The sequence below is a fragment of the Aricia agestis genome, chromosome 15 (genome assembly GCF_905147365.1).
Source record: "Aricia agestis chromosome 15, ilAriAges1.1, whole genome shotgun sequence".
Classification (NCBI taxonomy): domain Eukaryota; kingdom Metazoa; phylum Arthropoda; class Insecta; order Lepidoptera; family Lycaenidae; genus Aricia; species Aricia agestis.
The window spans coordinates 11,610,654-11,631,342 of NC_056420.1; the positions used below are offsets into that span (position 1 = coordinate 11,610,654).

General features: G+C 36.5%; 1 protein-coding gene across 3 annotated transcripts in view; it reads left to right on the forward strand.

Annotated features, from left to right (window-relative positions):
* Nucleotides 1-3,616: 3,616 nt before the first annotated feature.
* Nucleotides 3,617-20,689, forward strand: part of LOC121734494 (phosphatidylinositol 5-phosphate 4-kinase type-2 alpha) — a 30,493-nt gene continuing 13,420 nt past the window's right edge. The window contains exons 1-11 of one of the 3 annotated variants that reach the window (XR_006036714.1): nt 3,617-3,927; nt 5,548-5,645; nt 6,239-6,349; nt 6,837-7,004; nt 10,099-10,237; nt 11,757-11,887; nt 12,432-12,600; nt 13,000-13,151; nt 14,131-14,243; nt 14,883-14,953; nt 15,668-15,858. Coding sequence is in view for 2 of the 3 variants with exons in the window: in XM_042125113.1 (XP_041981047.1) it covers nt 3,799-3,927; nt 5,548-5,645; nt 6,239-6,349; nt 6,837-7,004; nt 10,099-10,237; nt 11,757-11,887; nt 12,432-12,600; nt 13,000-13,151; nt 14,131-14,243; nt 14,883-14,953; nt 15,668-15,787 (1,401 nt within the window). In the remaining variant the exon portion in view is untranslated. Of the gene's footprint in view, nt 3,928-5,547; nt 5,646-6,238; nt 6,350-6,836; nt 7,005-10,098; nt 10,238-11,756; nt 11,888-12,431; nt 12,601-12,999; nt 13,152-14,130; nt 14,244-14,882; nt 14,954-15,667; nt 16,071-20,689 lie in introns of those variants that run through there. The other 2 variants (XM_042125113.1, XM_042125114.1) reach the window with 2 other exon arrangements.

A 20,689-nucleotide genomic window follows, 5' to 3' on the forward strand; every position in this document is an offset into this window, starting at 1 on the left:
ATAATATAATCACTTGGTATAATAATAATCAATCTATTTTATCTTGTAGAACTCCTACTGCATTTCTAATATATGTGACAAGTTGACAACAGAAGGCGCTCTAAAATAAAGGAGTTCGAGTGTACCGTGTTGGCCTATATTCCATCCAGAAAATATATCAATGCAATCAACATTTTAATTCTAATATATGAAAACAGATGGCGTTTTATTTTTTACTTTATTATTGTAACAGAACTAATCATACCTACTTTACTATATAATATTGTTTTTATTCATAACTAGCTATTGCCCACGACTTCGTCCGCGTGGACTTTAGTTTATAGCGCGCTTTGTCAACAAAATTTGTGTCAAATTTAAAAACTTTTTAAAACCCTGGTAAGTGGTACACCTCTTAGGGCCGCGCTACACCGGAATGGCAGCGCTGAAAGTGCTCGCCTCGCCGCTGCCATTCCGGTGTAGCGCGGCTCTTAATTAATCAAAATACCCAAAAACAGCTGTGTAGTGTGCACATAATCTATACTAATATTATAAATGCGAAAGTATCTCTGTCTGTCTGTCTGTCTGTCAGTCTCGCTTTCACGCCAAACGCCAAAACTACCGAACCGATTGTAATGAAATTTTGTATACAGATAGTCTAAAGCCTGAGAAAGGACATAGGCTACTTTTTTACTGGAAAAAAGGGTTGTAAGGGGGTGAAAATGCGTAAATTTGTTCAAATTAAGTTAGTTCCAACAATTCATATAGATGATGGCGCCGTGCGTCTTCTACATCGCGCTGACGCTTGCTCAAAAGTCTTTCTATAAGACGTGGTATTATCTTACATTTAAGTTTCGATTTTTTTCGATTGTTATATCTATTCTACGGTATTAAATAACTCAGTACTTTATCTGTGCAGTGACGTAACCTTAAACCTATCAATGATAAATAGTTTATGGGTAAAGTTGTGTAATTGGAGGGCTAAATAAGCTTTAAAATTTGGCATAAAATATAATGTTTAATATAAAAAAATTAAATACTTATTGTGTGCACACTGCACAGCCGTATTGATTTAAGGGGTACCAGGGTTTTTTTATAAAAGCTTTTGACACCAATTTTGTTGACATCGCGCGCTATAAAGTACTATAAACTGAAGTCCACGCGGACGAAGTCGCGGGCAACAGCTAGTGTCCTATAAATCTATAACGTGATAAAAATCTATAACATAAAATTATGGTCGACTATTGGTCGATAGCTGTAGGCTAATTTTATATTTTTATCGATTACGCCCATCCCTTCACGCACACTATGGCAATTGCACACATGCATAAAATGGCCACGCGCTGGCGAGCTAAGAATCCATCTATCTATATCCTTAATCTATGGTACGGCTGCAGGCTTGAGGCCATAAACCTATAATGCTAAGTATATATCATAAACCTATTATGCTAAAGACCAACAAAGAGTGCGAGAGAGAAGAAAATCCTTTATGGAATTATAACAAGATGAAAAGAGAGAGGCAGTCTAATGAAAATTGTAACCACTTTCATTTGACAGGTCGTCAAAAGTCGTCAGTCGTTTTTATGCCCTTTCGGTATTTCTAATATTATATTGTTCAATTTGTTTGTTATTTTGAATAAATATTATTATATTTAAAAATTGTGACTTGTGCTGTAAGTATTTGCAGTGTAAATCATAAGAATAATCCTGAAAAATATACATTTCACAGCAATGATATTCTATGTTACTAACGTACGTAACGTATTTTAGAAACTCATTGTTTCACAGGTAATTAATCTTCATGTCCTAATTGCTACGATGTGTTTATTTTTGCTATATTCTGTCTTTAGTTCTCTATTTCTAATAAAATATTGTGAATACTCCCTTTTACTTTCATATTTTGCGTAACTAAAGGTACTATTGTTATTATATTACACAAATTTTGAAGAAACATTTTTCATCAAATTTTTTTACATATACGCTAGTGCTTGAATCAAATTTATCGATATGCTTATCGATTATATTATTATATTATTATTTTACAATAACATAAAGCTAAAATAAAAATCATTTACCTTTATATTTATCACCTTAAACCCGGCCGCACATTTCTCCCAGAAATTTCTGATCAGAAAAATTCGGACGCCCGGCGGAACGCACTCTGTTCATACATTTTGTTGTAGACCCATCATACTAAAAGAATTTCTGACGTGTCAAAATGTATGAGCGGGGCGGGGCGTCCGAATTTTTGTTATTAGAAATTCGGATAATGTGCGGCCAGACTAAAAGGACATATTATCTTATTTTAACTAATATAATATAGTATAGTATAATAAAGCTAATATAATAGCTAATATAATATAACTACTATAATATAGAGTGACTCTAAAACTAGAGGAAGGTTTATATTTATATATCATAATCATTTATTTTACAGATTCCCTCAAGATCCTCTAATAAGAGGAAAATGGCTGAAATTAATTGGGCGTGTTGGTTGGAATCCCAAGAAGGTTATTAATCGAAAGATTTTGAACGTTTTCTGGGACCATATGTTCCCATTTAAATATCAAGGAGTCACCTCGATTTCTCATGGTTTCCATCAGCAGACCACCACTTTTGTGAACATGATACCTACTCGAAACAATACAATGTACAACAAAAGAAAAATTTTGAAAATCGGTTCATAAACGGCGGAGTAATCGTTGAACATACATAAAAAATATATCCAGAGCCGAACGTCTAGACTCCTCCTATTTGGAAGTCGGTTAAAAATAATTGTAATAAAAATATTATGATAATAAGAATAAAATATAATATACTAGTATAGTGTGTTGCTTACTTTCAACGTTTACTTTCAATGTAAGGGCTGATTTACCAGATAGATTTTACCTGAGTAATAAATAAGTAACTTTATAATGTGTTATGTGTATATTATTTACCCCTATAAGAACCTCATGTCATAACATATCCGACGATTGAAAAATCGTTCCAAAAGAAAATGTGTATCTACTTTTCAATCGTCACCTTTTTTTGCCAATTAAAATTTATGATATCTAATTTGAAATACAAATCTGTCAAAGTTGCATATTATTTATTTCTTATAGAAACTCAGGTAAAATAACTCGAACGGACTATACTATCGATAACAAAATACTATACTATCGATAGTATAATATACATCACTAGCACACGCACACATTGACAGATCGAAAATGGTCACGCATTTTCGGGTTGTCAGGTGGTCTATACGACAGTATATATTATGTCTATGGTATACAGGGTGTAACAAAAATAAGTAATAATACTTTAGGGTGTGTACGTGTTCCTTGTAGAGAGTTCACTGTGAAAGTTGCAGCGCTGAAAGACCAAAAATTTTTTTCACTTTTGTATGGGGAAACTCGTGACGCTCGGGCCCTTGCCCATACAAAAGTGAAAAAAAATTGTTGTCTTTCAGAGCTGCTACTTTCACAGTGAACTCTCTACAAGGAACACGTACACACCCTAAAGTATTATCACTTATTTTTGTTACACACTGTATATTAAGTCTATGCTTGAGGCTACAGCTGGTTACTTTTTTTAAATAAGCAGTAAAGTTTGCCATAGACATTTACAAGAAGAAGTAGAAGAAATAAGTATATCTTGTCAAAACGCCGTTCGGTTCGACCTATCGATGGGTATTGAATGAATTTCTGTGAAATTAATATCAAAATCTTATCATTTGCAATTAAATTACCACATCCACGAATAGAAATGGTTTAAATTTCACATTAGAAGAAAGTAATATAAAGTGGTGGTGCGCCGAATCTTGTTCAAGAATCCAAAATGTCCGTTCCTAGCACTGGTTTGAGCAAACTCAAAAAGAAACATATTCGCGTAAAACATCAGAAAGTTAAATTGTTCCGAGCTAACGAGCCCCTTCTATCTGTTTTTATGTGGGGTGTTAATCACACGGTAAATATGATCTTCACTTTATTCTTGTGTCGTCTGAACTAATTGTGTGCTTACTTTTACGATTATAGAGCGTAGTAGAAAGAATACGGAATGCCTCGTTGTATAAGTGTAATTACCAATTTATATAGGGCAAATCATTTTGGCACCATATCAATTAAGCGGCGTTTGTCCTTTAGACAAAGCCAAATGTAGGAGGCACTGCAGTAATAAAGACTGCCAAATTAATTGTATGTCATGTGAAGTTAATTATCTGCCATCCTCATATAAAGGCATAAACAATATACACACGCATAACAATAATCAAGTGTGCATACCAGTATTGTGCCAAGAATCAAACTATTAATAAGCTAAAAACTTTACATTCATAGATTACTCTAATAAGAAGTACTATGTATTTAGATTGAAATAATATTTACCTGAATTTATCTAGAAACAAGAAATGTTTTCAGTATAATTGTAGTAATACAATAGGGTAAATATTGATATAACAATTATTCAACTATAATTATTGAGGACACTTCTAGTGCAATAATAGTGGGAAGTAGACCATAATACAAATTTTATAATATTATTTGTTTTATTGTTTAACTGTTAATACAACAACTTTAAGGACACTATCACAAAAATTATTAAAAAATTAGCAGGTCAGTACGAATATTGACGTTAAGGACATTAAAATAATATTCAGTATCAGCGCGCCTTGTACAGTGGCAGTTACGACGCTCGCCACATTCTTGATAGGGCTAAAATGTATGAAGAAATTTGAGAGTGTTTCTTATTTTTCTTATAAATGGAAATATTATTTATTTTTATATAAAATATTTAGCTATTCGTACAGGGGACTAAATAAGCAACAATTTTTTCTATAATATTTAACTTTATCCCAAAAAGGGATTTCAAATAGGTTTTATGCATAAATATATAAACAAAGCATCGTTGAGCTTTATATAATTTGAGACACACATTTGCCTATTTAAAGACTATATTATCTATTTAAAGCTTCTTGTTACATTTTTTTCTGCTTCCTTTTCTGCGACAGAGATAAGGCAGAACTATTGAATATTAAGCTATCACTTTTACTTGTAAGGTATCTGTGAAGTGAAAATATATTGAAAATTTTATTAGGTCCTACCTAATAAAATTTTCAATATATTTTTATATTTTCAATATCTTTAATAATCCATCCACTTACACATATTATAAATTCGAAAGTGTGTCTGTCTGTCTGTTAGATCTTCACGCCCAAACCGCTGAACCGATTTTGCTGCAATTTGCTATGGCGTTACTTTTAATTCCGGGACAGGACAAAGGATGCTTTTTATCCTGGAAAAATGTATGGTTTCCGCGCGATAAACGAATTTTGCCGCGACGGAGTTGCGGGCGTCATCTAGTTGCTAATAAAAAGATCCACACTGTGTATGACAAAATGTATATCTTGACACACAAGGATCATAAAGGTCTATCCTTTTTGATCGTTGTGTGTCAAGATACTTTTCTAATCAGACAATAACAAATCAGTGTATCTGTATAAATATGGTGAATCTTTTTATTAGTCAGAGTAGTAATTAAGAATGTCTAATACTGAAGTGCTGTGTGATCAATTAAGTCTTTAATTTGTAGATTAACGAGTTGAGTCATGTGTCCATACCAGTTATGCTGCTGCCCGATGATTTCCGGGCGTACTCCAAACTTAAAGTGGACAATCATCTTTTTAACAAGTTAGTATAGCAAAATGAAATTAAGTACTAATAGTTTTGGTAGACTTTTTTATAGAAAATTAAAATAAAAAACCAACAAATTAGACATTGGACATACTAAATATTAATTAGGACATATTTCTAAACAATATTATAAAATTGTAATAGTGTTTGGTTCATCTGACTAGAATTAATTTCATATAAATTCTTATGACATATTCAATAATGTCATAATATTGTAGAAACTTACTTTGTTATTGTTAAAAAAAGGTAAAGGATTAAACCTAAAATAAAAGTTACTTATCTTGCCCCTCCTGATATTACTTAGAAGTATTAAAACACACCTCTTGTAATTCAATATTCAGTAGCCTTAATATATTGTAATGCCTAGTTAAAAACCAAATAATAAAGAGTTGCTTTTAATGTAAAATATGTGACAGTACTGAGAATTCTTAAGTCCATTGTCCTGTTGGATATTAATGTCTTGTGAGTTGTGCACAAATCTAATGACTATTTTCCAATTGTTCAATACTTTATTTCTATGTTTTGTATATTGAAACTGGTTCTGGCTTTTTATTTTTCATAAAAGGTATTTTACAAGTTGTTTTTTGCAGAGAGAATATGCCTTCGCATTTCAAGGTGAAGGAATATTGTCCACTTGTATTCAGAAATTTGAGAGAGAGATTCGGAATTGACGATATAGACTACAAGGAATCACTTACAAGGTAAGGTTCATTTATATATGATCATCACATGATTGCCAGACCAAATTAAAAAGGAAGAGCGAACACACAATAATATTGTTTAAATGTATTCTTCATTATGTATAAAAATGCATAGAATATGCACATTAAACATTTATAAGGTTATGTTTGAAGAGGTTGCTCTGTATTTTTTATTTTGACAAAGTTCTATCTTTGTTTTTTCATTGGTCTGAGAAACACTGTGGGTAAATGTAAAAGAGGATGTCCTGTATTATAGTGCATAATTATACGGTTGATAACTATTCTTATTAAATATTTTAATTTAGGCATTTCCTTTTGAACCTGTTTTCTTTTGCCCGCCGATAACATAAGGTAGTTGACACGTCCGAGGCACGTGTATCTAACAATTTATTCTATTTATCAGTAATTTATGTATTCTTATATTTATTTTCTCGATCCCACTATAATCCCGTTACGGTATCCCCTATCCCTCCTCTCCTCTCCCTAGGTTTAGAAAGCCAGATAACTACCTCTGCTCGCGGATGACGAAGCGGCTAAAAAATATGCTCAGAAGATCGGCCACCGCCCCGTCCGGGGTCGGCGAGCGAAGCCATGAGGGGATATTGCACGATGCCAGTGCGTTTGTCAAGTGTAGCTTGACGATAAAGAGACTGAGGTCAGCTTAAAGTTTATGTAGTGCGCCTATGCAGCACGGCATTCATCCCCACTCACACACTGGCCCCGAGCCAACGGCACCCACCGGTAACGTAAATATGGATTGAAGTTTGCCTCCCCCGCGGTAACTCTCCGAACCTCACCTACCCTCCCCCCCCTCATGTTTGAGTTGCAATGTTTTGTTTATATTATTATTATTAATTTATAATACACTAAGCCGGCCCCAAGATGAGCAATTTTCTTGCGCGTCTAGGAATATGGCGCGCCTTCAATCTAAGGCCGGTATAAATAGTCAGTATTTAAGAGCGCATATGACCCTAACTTGACTACATACTTTAACCTAGATCTCAAAATCTGTAAGGTCTAGAAAACTGATTTTTTGACACAAGTAACTTCAGTTCATGAAGATTAAATTCTCAAGACGAAAACACGATTACTCAAAAAATGCTCGATAGTTTATTTTTAACCCCCGACAAAAAAGAGGGGTGTTATAAGTTTGACGTGTCTGTCTGTCTGTATGTCTGTCTGTCTGTCTGTTTGTGTGTGTATCTGTCCGTGGCATCGTAGCATCCAAACGGGTGGACCGATTTTGATCTAGTTTTTTTTGTTTGAAAGCTGACATGATCGAGAGTGTTCTTGACACACCGTGACAACAATAGGCATGATGACTATTTTTTTTTTCTTATCGGTAATTGAAGGACAATTAAAAAATAGAAACATCGTTGAAAGAATGACTCTGATAGCTTAAAAATTCACCAAGATATGACAATTCAAATATCTCATAAAAAAGACCTGCCCGAAACGCTCCATACAAAGTGCTACGAAAGACTGACGTCAGTCTTTCGTAGTTTGTACGCATCGGGAGACAACTTTGTTCGATAGGTATATTAAATATTGCGTTTATGAAAGTGGTTTCATAACAAAAGTTGCTTTTAATTGCATAAGTTATCGAATTGTATACAAATATTATGAAATTTAATTGAAAAAAAATTCGACTTGAATATCCAACTTTAAAGGCGCTTAACAAAAAAAATACAAATGCTATCAAGCTGAAATTTCGGGACCACTTATTTTTTACCGTGATTTCTTTATTTTATTAATAAAATTCGCTTGTCTTTGACCTTGTCATCATCCCTATTATGGACTAAAATATTACTTTACACAAGTTAGGAATTATTTGAACTTAAAGGCAATAAATATTATTTCATTACTTTTTAAAGTTGTTTTGGCGGGGGTTTTTTTAAATTTCTTAATTTAATTTTATTTACAAAGAACCTTATTTTAAACACATTTTTGCTTGAATCTTCGAAGTTTGCTGTCTTTTCTTTAATATTTTTTAATATCTAAAAAGGTATTGATAAAACCTAAATTTGCTCAAAACACTTTTTTCATAATCATTATAGTTCGTCTTTTATTCAAGTAAAACTAACTCTGCGATGATTCCGCGCAGTCCTTTTTCACCTGGCATATGAAAGACGGGCGTGAGTGTGAAGAGAGAAGGACGATGATGGATTTTTAGAGTCAGGTGAGCTCTTCAGATGCGACCAGGTCTCAAGACGCGATTCGGCTCTGTGATTGGTCCAAATTTTGACAGACAACCAATCACAGAGCCTGAACCGTGTCTTGAGATCGAGATGCATGTTGAGTACTGACTATTTATACCGGCCTGATTGTCAAATAAACTGTTCAATAATTGCTCGTCTAGGAGCCGGCTTACACATACGCACATACCTATACATAAGGTGAGTATTTATAATAAGAGGCCATTATGCACTCAGGCTAAAATATTCTGCCTAATCATCGGCTTTGGCCCTTGGCCCACCAGAGCTAAAGATTTGCAGAACCATTATCTGAGTGTGACTGAATAAATGTTATTTAAAAGGCCGAGCACTTACACAAACAGCATGTACATTGCGGACACTAAAGCACAAATTATAATGATGCTCTTTTAAATTATAGGCCAAAGGCGAGTCGGACTCGCGCACGAAGGGTTCCGTACCGCTATAGAGCGAAAGTAGGCAAAAATTGTGTTTTTATATGGGAGCCCCCCGTAAATAATTTTTTTGTGTGTTTTATTATTAATTATTAAAGTACAAATAAAATTAAGGATTTAGTGAAATTTTCAAGTGCCTACCACCAGGTGGTGTCCATAAAGGCACCAGCCTTTATGGACTACGAGCAAAAAAGGCCAACAAAATTACGTTTGTTGTATGGGAGCCCCCTTAAATAATAACTTTATTTTATTTTAGCATTTTTTGTTATAACGGCAACAGAAATGCACAATCTGTAAAAATGTCAGTAGTCTAGCTATAGCGGGTTTTGAGATTCAGCCTGGAGACAGACGGACAGACATCAAAGTCTCAGTGATTTTTTTATTTGTATAAAATCAAAGTTTAAATTTTCCATGAATGATATTATGACGATTTATATTATGAGTCTTTGTATGCGGTAAACCATTTCGCATAAACCTTTTGTGATTGTGTGTGAGAGAATTGTAAATGAAAGACTTGAATTATTTGGTTTCATATTCTCTTGTGTATTTGTGACCTCTGGATTGTGACTTCTGACTAATATGTGTGTATTGAACGAAAGTAATAAACATTAAACGCTCGTATTTTATAATCCAATAAACCTTTTATCTGTAAGATTTGCTTTGATATTTGATTTTACGACTTTGAAATATGATTATAACAGCACATGTTTTAATTTAATATGTTGAGAGGACTTCATATTAAATGGAATTTATATTATTTTGTATGTATATTGTATTGTATGTCTAAAATACAGGCAAATTTATATACCACTGTTGATTTTAGTAACTACAAAAAGTACACGTTATGGCGGGCCGCATCAGGGAGGGTCATATTTCTACAGTATAGTTTTTCGTGCACTACGTGTGGAAATTACGGCCCTGTTCCACTGACAGTCTACTGTGTACACTGACAGTATCCTTCCCAAAGGGTACATTTGTAAACAAATTTCAACTCTATGTTAAAGATTTTAAGTGACCCCTCTACCCCCATCCCTAGGTTTTTTATTGTGGAAACAAATTTCAACACTATGTCAAAGACTTTAAGTGATCAATTTGTTTGCAGGTCGCAGCCGATTCCCGACGACTCGTCGGGCAAGTCCGGCGCCAAGTTCTACCAGAGCTACGACCGGCTGTTCATACTGAAGACGCTCACATCGGAGGAGGTGGAACGGATGCACTCCTTCCTCAAACATTATCACCCTGTGAGTTGAATGTTTCTAATTATGTATGGGACCAGAATAGTTTTTATGGCACAAAAATTGGAACACACAAAGATGCGCGATTATTATTTCTAGTCTTATTTTTCCATATTCCGGTTATAAACAATGCGGCCCGTCCCGTTGCGGCCCGCTATAACGTCTTAGTACCATGCCAAAGCCTATAAATACCAGCAACATTAACACAAAACGATTTTATATCAAGAAGTATTAGGAATTATGTAAATCAAGAGTTTTTGACAATTATTTCTTAAACCAACGCGAGCACTTTCTGACTGGTATTTTGTGGGCTAACTGGCTATATACAAATTAAAACAAATTATGAAGTTCTTATATTTTCTACTCTATCCGTTTCTTAGCTTCAAACGAATCTATATCAATTGCAATGCTATATTAACCTTTTATGTTACCGGTTATCTTATCCGTAAGGATGCTAATGTATTTTCTCAGTATTTCCCACTTGTTATTGTTTTATCTAGTACAGTCAACAGATAAACAATAATTCCATGTACTCATCTAATCTGAGATGTTATTTTTAGTTTTATAGTCTTGTTTTATTCGCTCATTTATGTAATATGGAAAATGACTAATGCAATAGCTATGAGTAAACTAAGACTAAAAATAACAGAACCTAATGTGTGATTAACGCAAATAAATATTTTTATTTTCTTTATTTATTTTCGTATATTTTTTTTCGTATCGAAATGCTTGCTTGTGACCCTTTTAGATTGCATTTTATTTATTTTCTTTCCATCTATTCGCACTATTGGCACCTACACAATTTTGTTTCTAAACACCTAAAGGTTGACTGGTAGAGAATGCCATTTGGCATTAAGTCCACTTATGTACCAACATTGTGCAAAAGTATACATAAATAAAAATAAAAATTCCTGTCGATTTTCCATTTTCGCACTTTATGAACTGAAATTCGTCAAAATCGGTTGCGGTAAAAAGGTAATTACAGACAGATGGAGAACTCATTTTAAATAACATTTGTATTTATTCATGCAAATATCAGAACTAAAGAGCGCGAAGTGTCGCGTAACTCCGCTGGGCGTAGTGTCGCTTAGTTTGGTATAACCTAACCAATACGTTTTGTATATCTCTGTGGCTGTGGCTCAGTTGGTGGGCTATTGGTAGCTCAAGCCGGGGGTCGCGGGTTCGAATCCCGCCGACGGAACAAAAAGTTTTTCAAAGTCCTGGGTCCTGGATGTGTATAATATAATAAAAATCTTAAATATATGTATAGTATAAAAGTATTAAATACATTTCCGTTGTCTGATACCCGTAACACAAGTCCTTCAGGTACTTAGCACTGGGGCCAGACTGACGTGGTGTGAAGCGTCCATAGATATTATTATTATTATTATTATTATTTCCATCTCTTTCAGTACATAGTGGAGCTACATGGCAAGACGCTGCTGCCGCAGTATCTCGGTCTCGGATGGAGCGATCTTCCATCTCTTTCCAACTACTACATTTGTCATATCCCCATCTCTTTCAGTACATAGTGGAGCGACACGGCAAGACGCTGCTGCCGCAGTATCTTGGCATGTACCGGCTGACGGTGGACGGCATAGAGCACTACCTCGTCGCGACGCGCAACGTTTTCTCCAACCACCTCAATATACACAAGTGAGTGTTTTGGACAGGAATTCCCAATTTAATAAAGACCATAACGAATTGAGTGGCGGTCGAAAAGAAAGATCTTCTGACCGAGCGAGATAGCATGCTCGGGCAGGCTGAAGCCCTCTGACTTGTATATATCTTACCGTTCTCCGAAACTTCGATAGCGCGATGCAGGATTGTAAGGCAAACTTAACGTACATATTATCCCCATTCTCTAACAACCATAGAAAATTGAAATGAAATCGGCTCTGTGGTTTGGACGTGAAAGACATAACAGACAAACACGCAGAGGTACCGCTGTGTGTGTGTCTGGCAAAGACAAGACAATTTTGTCCTTTTCTGATATTTTCAAATACAGGGTATAGTAATTAACTATAATTTCTGTAAGGCTTCAGTCTCAAAATCAGCTGGCAGCGGGGCGAGTGCGGCGGCGGCGCGTTCCAATGTATAAATTTATTTGGACAGGCCTCGGCGCGGCGGCCCGGTGATTTCGGGACTGAAGCCTAAGTAACTATAGTTAATCATAACTTGGTAAATGTCCTTATTCTAGGAAGTACGACCTGAAGGGCTCGACGGTGGATCGCGAGGCGTCGGAGAAGGAGCTGGAGAAGGAGCTGCCGACGCTCAAGGACAACGACTTCATCAAGCAGGGCGTCAGGATCGACATCGGCGACGCTGCCAAGGACAAGCTGCTGGAGACGCTGACGGCCGATGTCGAGGTAATGACGCTGACGGCTGATATCGAGGTAGCGACGGCTGATGTCGAGGTAGTGACGGCTGATGTCGAGGTAGTGACGGCTGATGTCGAGGTAGTGACGGCTGATGTCGAGGTAATGACGGCTGATGTCGAGGTAGTGACGGCTGATGTCGAGGTAGTGACGGCTGATGTCGAGGTAATGACGGCTGATGTCGAGGTAGTGACGGCTGATGTCGAGGTATTGACGGCTGATGTCGAGGTAGTGACGGCTGATGTCGAGGTAATGACGCTGACGGCCGATGTCGAGGTAATGATGAAGAAACTCGGGGCAACGGACGTTGCGTTTCATATAAACACATGCGTATAATATATGCGCTTGATTCGTCTTATATAACCTGTAGTGTTTTATTCTAATTTCCAGTTCCTCACAAAGCTCCACCTGATGGACTACTCGCTGCTACTGGGGGTGCACGAGTGCGGGCGCGGCGAGGCGGAGGCCGAGGCGGCGCGCGAGGCTGACCCCGACTCCGAGAATGAGACGGACAGCGATAGCGACACGGACAGACACGACAGGTAAAGCCGTTGTTGATTGTTGAATTTTGATAATTTACTGTTAATTTCAAGATAAACACGTTGATCGTGATTTAAAAACCATAAAACACATTTCATATAAGCTATGGGCAAATTAAAGTGTATGCTTGAACCAATTTATGTACCATCGAGGAAATACGTCATTTGGTCGGATCATGTCAATTTAATGTTAATCACTGATCTGTCGGCTTGGTTTAATGTAACGCGACCAAACTACATAGGTCCCCCATCTGCTTAGGAATCAACTTCTTCGACAGTACATACAAATTTTGGAAGCTTAAATCACCATTCTCTGTTGGCAAAATAGGAATCCCTTTTTTCAAAGAGGTCATTTTGTTTGATTATTATGTGTTATAACAGTTGACCAATCGTGTTATGCTATGGGTAATTCAAAGACAAAGCCATGATGAATACTGACAATGAACTATAATTTCTTAGCTTTAGTCATTGCTGAGAAAAATCGATATCGCTACAGCCAAATTATCAAGGCGTCGCGTTTAGTCATTGCTGAGAAAAATCGATATCGCTACAGCCAAATTATCAGTGAGCCTGCTCACATTCGGCGGCTTACAGTCAGTTTGGTCTGAACACGGCCTTAGTATGGCAATAATATGGACTGTAATTTTTTTTCTTACTCATTATTAACGTACCAATCACCATCCCGCCGGACCAAAATGGGTAAATCCAACTAAATATTAATTTAAACATCAGTAGAAAATAGTCATATTTGGAAGAAAAATTCTACCAAATTGTAAAAAATACCATGATGCTGACAACCCTAATATTTGTTTTGATTATATTTAATTATTTAAAACTACCGAAGTACACCTGGTGATGATTTATATACGACCGGTTTCGTGTTTAAGTTAAATTTGTAGTAATTAATGAATATAGTGGAAAAAGTGCAAGTAATATTGTGTTTTATTTGTGTTCACCATTTATTTACCTGTAATGTCCCCAGGTGGGGCTACAACACGCCGCCCGACAGCCCCGGCGGCCGCGTGCGTCCCCGGTACGGCCGATACGAGGGCATCATACCCGAGCTCGACATATACGCCATACCCTCGCACGAAGGTGAGATTGTGGGAGATTCATGAGACTGTGTGAGATTACGATGATCTCTAACTATACGCCATGCCTTCCCATGAAGGTGAGATTGTGTGAGATTCACGAGATCGTTTGAGGTTGTGTGAGATTCGTGAAAACGAGTGAGATTTGTGAGATTCGTGAGATTGTGTGAGATATGTAAAATTCTGTGAGATTCACGAGATCGTGTTAGATTAGTGAGATTGTGTTAGATTAGTGAGATTGTGTTAGATTAGTGAGATTGTGTGAGATTCACGAGATTGTGTTATATTAGTGAGATTTATATTATGTGTGATTAAGATGGATGATATTGCGATGATCTTGAACTATACGCTAAACCATCGCACGAAGGTGAGATTGGGACAGGAATCTCAAGTGAACTCGCGAGAGTTTGCTTAGGATTCGTGAGATTAAGTGAGTGTGTGAGATTAGGAGACTTTTGGAGATATTTGAGATTGAGATTGATGAGATTACAGTGGTCTACGACATACCTATGTCGGACCTATACGCAATACCTTCGCATGAAGGCGAGATCTATAAGATTTGCGAGATTGCGAGTTTCGCGAGATTGTGCGTGCTATTCTGTACGACGTCAACAATATTAACAAGTGTTACCTTACATTTCAGGTTCCCAGAAGAAGGAGATATATTTCGTCGCGCTAATTGACGTGTTAACGCACTATGGTGTCAAGAAACAGGTACTTTATTTTATTATCATGGAATTGCTTTTATAACATAAAGATACGAGGGCATCATACCCGAGCTCGACATATACGCCATACCCTCGCACGAAGGTGAGGTTATTTCAATTTGTTTATGATCTAAATGTTGTTCTTTCAGCGCTGTTACTTTCACAGTCAACTCTTTATAAGGGACACATTTTATGAGGGATTTTTTTTTTATGAAATAAGGGGGCAAACGAGCAAACGGGTCACCTGATGGACAGCAACTTCCGTCGCCCATGGACACTCGCAGCATGGTGCTGCAGGTGCGTTGCCGGCCTTTTAAGAGGGAATAGGGTAATAGCGGAGGGTAGGGAAGGGAATACGGGAGGGTAGGGAAGGAAATAAGAGAGGGTAGGGAAGAGAAAGGGTAGGGGATTGGGCCTCCGGTAAACTCACTCACTCGGCGAAACACAACGCATACGCTGCTTCACGCCGGTTTTCTGTGAGCCTATGGTATATCTCCAGTCGAGCCGGCCCATTCGTGCCCAAGGATGGCTCCCCCACGTCACAAATATTTGACACAATATTTGTGTTTACATATATTTGACACAATAGACCCTACGGCTACATAGCTCCATGTAGTGCCAAGTGAAATATTAAAAACTCTCATTTCACATATCTCAGTAAGCATAACAAACGAAAATCGCATCAATTTTTTGTCTCAAGTCTATATTTCACGTTCCCCAGGCGGCGAAAGCGGCGAAGACTGTGAAATACGGCAGCAACGTCGACGGCATATCGACCTGCGACCCCGAGCAGTACGGCAAACGGTTCATTGAGTTCGTAGCCAAGGCCATCGAGGGTTAAACGTGTACTGCCTCTGTGTGTGCTGACAGGACACCCTAGTTCACTGTATCTCAGTCAGTTGATATAATATTATAACTTCTGTAGATGGCAACACCAGCATAGAATGTAAATAAACAGTTTCGACGTTTGACAACGTTTCTGCCAATATTCTCATATGACATGTGCAACATGTCAGATTTTGGTCGGATTATTTACTGTATGTGCTAGTGTCGCCCTCTGCTCCTTGCTAGTGTCGACCTTTGCGTAATATTCCCTATTAATTAATATTACTCCCCACACCGGTTTCGGTGAGTTTCATTGAAACCAGGCCTGTTACGCAGGAGTAATTTTATAGTGCCCAAGTGTGTGCGCAGTACACAAGAGCACTCTCTATTCCTTTCACTCTCACAACCCAGTGGGACGGACGACCGTCCCCGACGTTGGGAAATGTCCATTTTCCATGTTATAATTTACTGACTGAGAATATAAATTCATCTTTTATGCCATCGCTAACTGGTAACACATGTTTAAAACACCGACATGTTTAAAATGTATACCTATATCTGTAAAAAACTAAAGAAAAGCAATAAATGTATTCTAAGTTTCACTTAGATACGTATAGGATATAAATATTGCTCTTTAAAGCTGTAGTAATATATATTTCTACTCTTTGTCAGTTGACACTGTAATATGATATAGAATGTTACAAAGCAATAAACTATAGAATATTTGCAGTACGCCTAAGTATTTTTAACCAAAAAATGGAGGTTGATGATACACAGTTTATTTTGTTATACCATTGACGATGGATGAATATAATATAAGCAATAAAATCCTGTATTAGTATTTAATATAGCAAACTACGATTGACAAAATAAAAGACCACTACTCCGTGTGCGAGCTCAGAACAACTGTTGTTTGGTTTTGTGAGTAAAATGTCAGTGTGGTTTGATTGGCTAATACTGATTAGTATTGTTGGTGCAGCATCAACGACAATTATTTCCGCAACTAGATTGGTAAAAGACAAGTCATATTGAGCATAAGTGGGCGTTTATCCATGTATAGTCTGTTAAAAAAGTTAAGAAATAAAAAAATGGCAACATTGTAGTGTCATCTTTTTTTTCTTAGATTGATTTGAAAGGGATGACACTACTTCTTCACTTTTTTGACAAACTATATAAAGATGGGAAAGCCTAGACATGTAGCTAAATAAACCAAAGCTCGCGAACGGAGTATACCTCATAAAAGGCTTCCTTAACTAGCAGAAAGATAGAATGATAATGTGTTATTGTGACTTAATTAAGTTGCAATAAATCAATTTGTTTAATAGATTTGAAAGGAACTGTAAAGCAATATCACTTATATTATGATAAAATCTAAGAGGTTATGTCTTACAGATTTGTATGAAAGTGTCTACGAGGTGTCCAAAGTCAAACACACTAAAAGAGGCAGTATTCTTTGTGATCAGCTAGTTCTTCGAACATAATTTATTCAAAAGAAACACGTATCAGTCGATATCCGCTTATAAGCTTAAATTATACTTAAAACGTTTGTGATTATCTGATTTGCGTATGACAATACCTTAATCTTTATCGATTTTGTTATGTTATTTTTAAAATACAAGTTCTTAAATTGGAAGTTGGACATTTATTGGGTTGAAAACTCAAGTTTCGTTTATTAATTATTTGTTATCTACAATAAACAGATAAAGATTGATGTATTGTTTTAAATTATGTATTCAAAATAATACGATCACCGTGTATATGAAATATTAAGGCTACTTGCTTAGCGCGTCTTTTGATTGTCCAGCAAATATTAAAATGGCTCGTAATGTTTACCTAAATTGATGAAGAAAGTGTTAAGATGAGTAATATTTTGTACCGTTGTTAAATTTATTCATAGACGTGAGCCTACAAAATTTGGCCGAATTTATGTCAATGTAAGTCGAGATCTGTCAGACGGGCTCGATATAACGCAACCAAATAACGTAGGTCATATTCTGTCTATGAATCAGATTTATCGATAGTACAAAATATAACTACAGATTGTCTTCTTTGAGTTTGTCTTTCAGAAACGAGTACGCCGACCATTTTAATATGTATATGTAAAATATTGTCAATTTTCTCCTTTTCTCTCTCTTTCTCTCCTTAGTGACAGGAATGACAGTGTTTGTGACACTTTTGTAAGTAGCGAGTGCCATAAGTGTGTCAAATTCGATCCTCAACTTTTTTCTAAAATGGCATGAGTATTGAGTATACCTGATATAGTGGAATTTATTGTAGCTCTATAAATGCTAGATTAGTATAGTTAATGTCTGCCCGTTCGGAATTTAAAAAATATGTAATTAAAGGTTAGTTAACGAGATGCGAGGGTCAGGTATGGGCCAGGACACAACACTGTGTTGCGGCGTCGCATCGCACAGAAATGCGATGCGTTGTCACAACTCAAAAGTGTCATCGGAAATCTCGCTGTCGCAAATTTCCACGATGCGTTCTGCGACGTCGTAGATTTTTACGATGCGACGCCGCAACGCACTGTTGTGGTCTGGCCCTTTGATGTGAGGATTGCGGGTGAGTTTTGGTCACTTCTTGTCGCAAGCTCATTAGCGATTACTAATATGGCGTCGAATTTGTTGCCATTGTTAGCCACTAGGGGCGCTATTTCGGTCCTATATAAATTACTGTTTACGTCCTCATCATATAAGTGACAAAACTTAAACTCAGCAAGCTAATGATGCTATGGTAATGCGCATAATAAACCCAGATATCAAATTTGTATCTATTGCGTGCCTCGTCGCGTTGCGTCTCGGTGTGACTGACCCTAAAGGTGACCGATATTTGCCGCAAGCGACCGCGAACAACAAAAATTCAAATAAAATTCCACTTTATGATATAGGCTGTAGGTTTATTTTCTATCGACATTGGTCTAGCGTCCTATGCCGTCGCTGCTTTGTTGTGGCGTAGAGCAATATGAAACCTATATACAGTGGCATTTTATTTGAAATTTGTGGGTCGCAGTCGCTTGCTGCGTTGATCGGAAAGGTGGCTTTCGGATCTTTGCCGCGAGCGACCGCGACCGACGAAAATTCAAACGAAATACCACTTTATGACATAGGTATAGGTTTAATTTTACTCTACCAAAAGCTTTTACGCCACCACCGGCGGCAGCACGAGTCGCCACGCAAATGTCAGTAGAAAATTATACTTATAGCTGACTTATAGTCTATGTCATAAAGTGGCATTTTGTTTGAATTTTTACCGGTCGCGGTCGCTCGCGGCAAAGATCCGAAAGCCACCTTTAGAGAACCATAAAAGTTACGTCACAGATGTGATTGTGTGAAGCTGGTTTCAGACTATGCTATAATATAATAGCATATATTATATAGCTCTTACGCGTAGCACAAGAATATCGCGCACTATACATTGTTATGGACACGTTCACACTGTACTGTACTAAGTATATATTATTGGCTTGCTATACGCTATGTAATGATGCGGGATATTCTTGTGCTATGAGCTATATAGTGTGTTAGTGTAAACACCGTTATCCTTGAAACCATCAAATGAGCCCGTCAAAATGAACAACTTTTTCTATGATTCGGATCGGATCCATACGGATGCCCGGATCGGCAATTTGTATGGATATGAAGACGGATTTTTTTTAGTTCCCAGCATTATTCTCATAGAAAAAGTTGTTCATTTTGACGGGCTTATTTGATGGTTTCAAGGATAAGGGTGTTTACACTAACATCTTGTATACTTACTATGATATTCTATTATATTATAGCGTAGTCTGAAACCAGCTTAATTGGCTTAAAAGTCTGTTTAAACTTGAAATTGTAAACGCTGTTGTTCTGTTGTCTTTCTCGAAGTGAGTTTTTCTCTTTACCAAAATAAATCTATTGTGAGCACATTTCGCTGATGTTTCAGGGCTCGTTTATCGTTACTAGTTTTTATAACGTTTCGCTACGTAGTATTAGTGCTAAGATGTAATTGTTAAAGTCTTTTAAAGTTGAAACAATCGCTGTTGAATAGATATAGGAAAGTGGGGACCAGATTGGCATAAAAATGAAAATTAAGAAAAGTAATAATCTTGTAGGACGCGATGGTCGGAAAGTCACCTATATATAGTGTCTATTGTAATTTGTATTGTATTTAAGAAAAATGTAGCATTTGCAAACGTCTGATGTTACCTTAGTTGTAATTATTGCACACGATAATAGTATTCTAAAGCCATAATAATATCTTATATCTAACTACAAAAAAAAAAGCCAAAGCCATAACGACCCATAAAAGCATTCGAACATGTTAAGTCTGGTTCCCACTTCATTTATTAATGTTTGAATAAACTTTGCAATTATAATGTATTTGATTGTAAATGAATACAAAGGGCCCTCTTCACGTTGGGGCCGATCGATGTTGATCTTGGGCAATTATAGAAGAATATTTCCATCTATAGGTTTGCCTGTCCATCATAGGCCAACATAGAGGCCGCATATACAAGTGGTTATGACATTGCCAATTCGGCCGCATAGCTCGCTTAGTTTCAATCTAGTGTAGGTACTGTAATTTTGTTATTTATTATTCTATGTAAAATTAAATCGTTAGGAATTCCTTCAGTTGCGTTGTGAAATGCTCACAATGCAGTCTATTCGGCCTTCAAATCAGCAGATGTTTTATATTATTTTTACGAATGTTTTTTTTTTACTCATTTGGGTACAGGGTTGCCATTTATATTTCGTTTTTTGTCACAACTGAATCATAGTCGTTAGTTTTGATATCTTGTAATTAGCGATGAATTGAAACATCTAAAAACAGTATTTTTAAATATTGAAAATTTTGTATTCCCCGGGAGAATAGCTTTTGTGATAGTTATCGTTATACTTTAATTTAAGGTCCCCGTTTTCAATTGCACAGTTTAACA